Genomic DNA, 7,390 nt, shown 5'->3' with positions numbered 1-7,390 from the left:
GGCATTCAAGTGAAGGAGGTCATTTTTCCTGAATCACAACGTTTCATATGACCCAGCTCAAGGGACCCAGAACCGCTTCTCCGTCCACTGCTCGGCCGGTGAGGGGTAGCGGAGCTGCCCAGGGTCAGAGCGTGTGGTGGGGCAGCGAGGTCGGGGACCAGGAGCCCAGCAAGGGCCATTCGCTGATGCCTCGGAGACGAACAAGTGGGCTGTTCCTGGGATACCACACTAGGCAGGGAGGGAGGGGGTGCTCAGAGTGAGAAGGGCACACTCTTACCTGGATGGTCCTGCGATCTGGAGTAGACGCCGCGCACCTGCACACAAAAGACCACAGTGTGAGAGACGCTCAGGGAAAGCCTCCGGAGAAGCCGAGCCCGTCTCCATCCTGGCCACTTGGGGACATTACCTGAAAGTTGTAATAAAATAGCAGCAGGCGGGAGTACCAGCAGCACAGTCGCAGCAGCTTTGCCATGGCTTTCTGGGAGGTCAAAGCTCGAAGCCAAGTGAAATTCCTGAGGGTCTGTGAGAACGGGACCTCTTAACCTTCACTTCCTTGGAAAGGGGACATTTTCACAGGTTCCAGGGAGAAAAAAAAAAGTTCTGTCTCCTTAAAGTTTGTGAAACGCAGCTGTTTTGGAGATCTAATGGGTGTTTCTTCCTTGTCTCAAAACTTGAGATTCTTCAGTGATCAATAAACACGTTGCGATGAGCAGAGCAGCTGTGGAATGCAGGGAGGAGAAACCCAAATCCGACTCACAGTCCTGGGAAAGCAATCCCAGGTCACCACTGTGACCGCGACCTGTGCCCGGGACGGGAGGCTGTTCGTCCTGCGGTGTTTTCTTTTTATTTCAGAAGCCTCCGTTTGTCTCAGTCAGGTTTAGTGCTTCCCTTTTCTCTGAAGAAGGTTTTGTGCGTGGTTTTTCCCTGGAGCGCCCGCCTGCTCCTCGGACTTGTCCTGCGGCCGCTCTGGAGCTCCTTCTGGTCTGGCTCAAGTTCACACCTCCGTCCTGCTCTCTGGGTGGAGAGGGAGTGAGTGATGTAAGTCTCTCTCCTCAAACCTTGTTCTGTTCTCCTTCTCTATTTATATCCCCACTGCTGTGTCCTCCCTGGGTCCTAACTCCAGCCTCTTAACAACAACTGAAATATTTTCAGGATCTCAGGCTCAGAATCAAACCAGACAGACACGGGCTGTGTGTGTGTTACTGATGCCTTCTGGTCAGCACCCTCGAAGTCAGCATAAATATTAATCAATGCAAAATGCAAAACAAACCATAAACTCTGTTTAGATCTGAGTCTTGTTTGCCTCCGAGAAAGAATGAAGTTGATAGAGGGATGGAAAAGAAAAACCAGCACACCCGCTGTGCCCTCCCTATCAAGTGTTTACCACATTTTTCTCTTTAATCCTTTCAGACGTCAGTGAAAGCTACACAATTAATTACAAGGTACGCTGCTCAATTATACCATACTGCATATCCCCCCGCCAGCACCAGGAGGATGTTCTCAGTGTGATAGAAAAGAGCCCCTTCGCCAGACATGCCTCAGTTTACCCAAGACCAAAGTTTATCTGATCTATTCCAAACACACGTGTACACACAGAGACACACACCCTATCATTGCAATCACAGCGATATTTGCTATGTGATTTAAGTAATACTCACGCTTCATAGTTTCTCCAGCATTCACCAGCTGTGCTTCTAGGCAAACTACTTAATCTCTCTTTGTTTTCAAATTCCTCATCCGCAAAATGAGGGTTAATAGTTCCTCCTCCTCAGGGCTGTAACAATAAATTAGAGGACAGATCCAAGGCTCTTCAGGCAGTACTTGGAAAATACGTGGCACTCGATACATGCTATTTTTTATTAAGAAAAATTATCACTCAGTAAATGTTAGCTATGATTATTATCAGCAAGTATAACATAACACCCAGTAAATATTAGCTGATACAGTTATCTCAATTGTCCTGACTTTAAATGGGAATTAAGAATCCTGAATCCAACATACTTCCTAAAGAGGATAAGAAAATGACTTCCAATCTCTGTGGGATAGAAAAAAAGAAAGTGCTGTCAAAACGTTAGGTGATTATTTTTAACTTGTGCCTGCAGCCTATAACTGCTCAGATCCTCTGATAGCCTGAGCCTCTCTGTGGAGCTGGAGAAGGGTTCCAGAGAGTTCCGTCTCCTAGCACTGGAGAAACTGTGAACTCCAAAGACCCAGGGCTGTCTGTAATAACGACCTTTATCCTGTTGCTCAGGCTGGTCGGCTTCAGGGAAAACTAATTTACAACCTTTATCTCTGCCGTTTCATCAGCTCTCCAGTCCCCCACTGCCTCTAGCTGGAAGAGGTGAAGGGAGGGACAGGCAGTTGCAGATTTTTCTCAGCCCCAGTTTTAACCTGGAAGAATTCAACAGATTGCTGAATATGTGGACCTTTCCCATCTCCATGAACAAACAAAGCCAGCATGGTTTCTTTTAATCATAAAATTGTCATCAGATAATGGGAGACACCCCACTTCAATGGCTGTAATGAAAACTAGATAGAAAACCAATTCAGCAGAGCTTGCCCTGCAGGCGTCTGCATTCATCCGCAGACTCACTCTGGCTGTCCATCCTGGACTACAGTCCCGTGCCTCATGCCTTGTGCCTTGTGCTATTTGCCTGCGTCCTGTCTCATACCTTGCTCAGAGGCCCAGAAGAACCCACCTCCATGTAAAGCAGCGTATCCTAAAGCCTGGAGATTTGAGACAGGGCCTTGAGTGGTCCGTGGGCCTGGAACCAAGCACCTCTGATGCCTCTGTGCGTCTCATCCCATCCCCCAAACATCGGGGTGTTTGGTTCCAAACATCACCTTGACAGCAGGTCTCCCTATCCCTAAAGCTCTCTGCTGCTGTATTTTTTCAATCCCACTAACCACGATCCGATGTACTTCATATCTTAGACGTTTATTCACTTATTGTCAGTCTCTCCCCACTGAGGCATAGGCCCCATGAGAGCAGATGACTTCTTTCTGCTTGTTCACTCTGCCCCAGCCCTGAGGACAGGGCTTGGTACTTGGTGGGTACTCAGCATTTATCACTGAACCCAGCGCGGCTCTGCCTTCCCGCAGCACAGCCAAACATGGACGTCGGGGTTGCAGCAGAGGGAGTGAGGCGTGTAGAGCAGGGCGCCAGGCGAGGAGGACCTGGCCGCTCCCACTGCAGACCTGAACTCCCGGATAGCTGATGCGGGAGGGTTTTTCGAGGCGGAGAGGCAGCGGTTACAGGCTAAATTCCACGAGAGGCCACACATTGGTTTGGCCTAAAAAGCCAGGACATCCTGAAGTGGGGGCCCACAGGTCTTATAGTGGGAGTACGGATTTTCTGATTTGTGATTGGTTAAGAAGGCAAGCCTTTGTCAAAAAAATTCGACATCAGCGAAAAAGAATGTTAGCTCTGGCCTGTGGGCATGACCTCCTCCAGGCCCCTAAGGAAGAAATTTAGAACAAAGAACAGTGGTGGGCCCGGAGGGGTGGATCCCAACACTTTGGGAGGCTGAGGCAGGTGGATCGCCTGAGGTCAGGGGTTCAAGACCAACCTGACCAATATGGCAAAACCCCCTCTCTGCTAAAAATACAAAAATTAGCTGAGTGTGGTGGCGCATACCTGTACTCGGGAGGCTGAGGCAGGAGAATCGGTTGAACCCAGGAGGTGGATGGAGGTTGCAGTGAGCTGAGATTGAGCCACTGCACTCCAGCCTGGGCAACAGAGCGAGACTCTGTCTCAAAAAAAAAAAAAAAAACGAACAAAGAATGATGGTGGAGTTCAGCTTTCCACTCCCCCATATCTGAGGTCTGTAAGTCAACAGATCCATTTGGTGGGGTCTAGGTTCTGAAAAACAATTCTGGGACATTTGTTACGATGTTGTCTTTAGTTTCTATAGGGAAGCAATGAATTCCTGACTCCAACTCTCTTGACTATTGTTTCACGCTACTATTACCTTCTTGCTTCTCAAGTTGTTCATATATTTCTCAGGGCTAGCTAGGTGGCTGGAATTACCCTTAAAGGAACCCAGGATTTTATTGTATTTGTTTATTTCTTTATTTATTTTGAGATGGAGTCTCACTCTGTCGCCCAGGCTGGAGTGCAGTGGCGCGATCTCGGCTCACTGCAACCTCTGCCTCCCAGGTGCAAGCAATTCTCCTGCCTCAGCCTCCTGAATAGCTAGGACTACAGGCACCAGCCACCATGCCCGGCTAATTTTCTTGTATTTTTAGTAGAGAAGGAGTTTCACCATGTTGGCCAGGCTGGACTCGAACTCCTGACCTCGTGATCCACCTGCCTCAGCCTCCCAAAGTGCTGGGATTACAGGTGTGAGCCACAGCACCCAGCCCAATTTTGTTTTCTTTCTATACTTGGGTGGGGAGTGCCCAGCAGGCAGCCTCACATTCAACATTCAAGTCATAGTTTTTGGCCACATGCATGTGTACTTTACTTAAGGAATGCAAAACATTGTTACACTTTGGTAAAATACATCAGACTTCACTGGCAGGATGCTAATTAAACACTAAAACTGAGACCTGGCCGGGCACAGTGGCTGACGCCTGTAATCCCAGCACTTTGGGAGGCCGAGGCCGGCGGATCACAAGGTCAGGAGATTGAGACCATCCTGGCTAACACGGTGAAACCCCGTCTCTACTAAAAATACAAAAAATTAGCCAGACGTGGTGGCGGGTGCCTGTAGTCCCAGTTACTCTGGAGGCTGAGGCAGGAGAATGGTGTGAACCCAGAAGGGGGAACTTGCAGTGAGCTGAGATCCGGCCACTGCACTCCAGCCTGGAAGTCAGAGCGGGACTCCATCTCAAAAAAAAAAAAAAAGAAAGAAAGAAAGAGACTTTACGTTGTGATTAGGCTCCACTCAAAATTGTACAGGGACAAAAACTGTGACGCCAGCTGCCCATGGGAATGTAACTGGATTATTTGCAAAGCTGATGGCCTGTGCACGACAGAGGCTGTTGCCTGGTGCTGAGCAGCTCCAATGTCCCAGGAGGACAGACTGGGCCTAAACAAAGAATTCTGTGGAGTGGCCAAAATGCTGAGGGAGAGCTGGACACGCTGTGAGCACAGGGGTTCCTGATGCCTGATTCACACCACTCCAAGGTGCGCCTTCCTCCAGCTCAGATCTCCCCATACGCCGGCATATCTGTGAGAGGCAGCAAGAGCTGTGCATCCATCACGTTTACTGCTGTGGAGATAAGCAAGGCGGAGCAGCAATGCTGAAGCAGTGCGCTAGGAGGGGTGTGCAGCACGCAACGTAGGTGGAAACGAATGGTGTTAGAAGCCTGGGGGTGAATTCACTGAGGAAGTCACGTCAAGGAGTTCGGAGATCCTTTCTCTGAGTGGTTAAGGGATGGGACATTCTGGAAAGAAGCCACGGACTGGACTAAAGCTCCGACGCCGCGTGCCATGGGCCGTGGACGCGTGTTGTTTCTACCGGCCCAGCCTCCCCTCCAGCTCCCGCTGGCTTTCCTTTTGAAGGACGTTTCCTCCACTGACCCGTATGCTCAGACGGGACTGTCAGAAGCTGCCGGTGTTGGGGGCACTCGTGACCCAGTGGGAACGCTGGCAGCGCTTCCATACCACAGGCACTGTGATTGGCCCAAAGGTGTACACGTGACCCACTCAAAACCAATCAGTGTCTTCCCGGGGATCAATAGACTGACCGTGGGAGAGAAAAGCCTCCCTCCCCCACTGCTAATCCGGAACGGTCTTCAGTCAAGGCTGGTGATGCCCATTTTCCCCACAATAAAGAAAATAATTACACCGAGCTGAAGATAACAAGCAAACATAGAGACTCTAGCATCCTAGCCTTGGAGAGGGGCAAGAGAAAACCTGATGCTGTCAGCTGAGGCCTTGGATCCTACAAGACCTAAAGCCAGCATTCCCTGACAGGCACCGAGAAATTTATGTTAGACTCAAGCAAGTTTGAGCTTGGTTTCTGTCCCTGGTGATTAAGAGTCCCGGTCAATGACACAGATTTGAGAAACCGCAATTAATTATATATTCAATGAAGAGTAGGCACAAGTAGGAAAAGTGTCAGGGGCTGAGGCTGGAGAGAGTCAACAACATCATCAAGAGGGCCTGTGTACGGGGTGCCTCTCCTTCACCTCTTTAAATCTCTGTCCTGCTTCTTATCCACCTACCAGTAGGATGATCAGCTCCCCACTGGCTTCCACAGCTTTGCTCCTGACGGTGACGCCCTCAGAAGCCAGAGCGTGCTCCACCCTGGGGTCTCTGACTCAGCAGATGGGTGGCCCAGGGAAGCCCTGCAGCCTCAGGCATAAGCACCCAGAAACATAAGGGGCTCACGCCCATGCAGTGCAGGATCCAGTGGACAGACACCCGCTTTTCTCCCTCCAGCCATCGTGGTTGCAACACAGTAGCATTTCCCTGCATTGCCGCTTCCCCACTTCTGTGTCTGTTGCCCCCATCTCCCACTTTGGCCCCCTGGACTCACACTCTAAAGCACTGCTCCCATGTAAGTGTTTGCACTGGGCTCTCCTCCCAGAGAACCAAGAACGAGACACTCGTGTAGGTTAGTCCCAATGAAGCAGCGTCTGGGGAAATCCCTGGGGTCTGTTGTCTCCTGCTAAGGAAATCAGAGGCACACAAGGAGTAGGTTTAAGAGCAGAAAGTTTGACAGGCGAGAGAAAGAAGAGCTGTCCCGCGTGCAAAGGAAGGGGGACCCAGCGGGTTTCCGGGTTTGGGGTGAGATGTGCTTGGTTTTACAGACGAGCTTGAGGAGGCGGTGTTGATTTACATAGGGCGTAGTGGATTGGTTGGACCAGATGTGCCATTTACATAGCCCGGAAGAAGCTGGCTATCCCACTCTAACCTTTTATTATGCAAATGGAGTCTTTACCTGGCTGGAGCCATGATGCCCGCACACGTGGCGACAAAGAAAAGCGAAGAGGGAACCTCCATGTTGAACATACCTGGCTTCCAGGTTTCCCTTTTCTACTGGCACAGCTGCCAGCGTTCACCTATGCAGGCTTCCTTATCTACACTGGCAGCTCGATTTTTCAGGCTGCTTTTTGTTAGAAAAGAAATGACTTGGAGGCTGCTTTCGTATTAAAAGGAAACCTTACCAAGGACTCCCGTACCCTCACTAACTGCCTAAACATTTCTTTTTAGCTCCTGGATCACCAAGGATCCCAAAGGCATTCACGGCTAGACTTCAGGAATCATTAAATGCTCTGGATCACATGCACTTTTTTTTTTTTTTGAGACGGAGTCTCACTCTGTCACCCAGGCTGGAGTGTAGTGGTGGGATCTCTGCTCACTGCAACCTCCACCTCCAGGGCTCAAGCGATTCTCCTGCCTCAGCCTCCCAAGTAGCTAGGATTACAGACGCCCACC

At 50.1% G+C, this 7,390-nt stretch overlaps 1 protein-coding gene across 1 annotated transcript in view; it reads right to left on the bottom strand.

The window, feature by feature from the left end:
• Positions 1–1,035, bottom strand: part of ADGRD1 (adhesion G protein-coupled receptor D1) — a 180,287-nt gene extending 179,252 nt beyond the window's left edge. The window contains exons 1-2 of the mRNA XM_023187255.1: positions 407–1,035; positions 278–314 (exon numbers count right to left, since the gene is read on the bottom strand). Of these exons, the coding sequence (XP_023043023.1) occupies positions 278–314; positions 407–472 (103 nt within the window). The 5' untranslated portion in view covers positions 473–1,035. The remainder of the gene's footprint in view (positions 1–277; positions 315–406) is intronic.
• Positions 1,036–7,390: the final 6,355 nt, after the last annotated feature.

This window comes from Piliocolobus tephrosceles, chromosome 10 (assembly GCF_002776525.5).
Source record: "Piliocolobus tephrosceles isolate RC106 chromosome 10, ASM277652v3, whole genome shotgun sequence".
NCBI lineage: Eukaryota > Metazoa > Chordata > Mammalia > Primates > Cercopithecidae > Piliocolobus > Piliocolobus tephrosceles.
The sequence above is the reverse complement of the archived record's forward strand: the minus strand, read 5'-3'. Positions and strand labels throughout refer to the sequence as shown.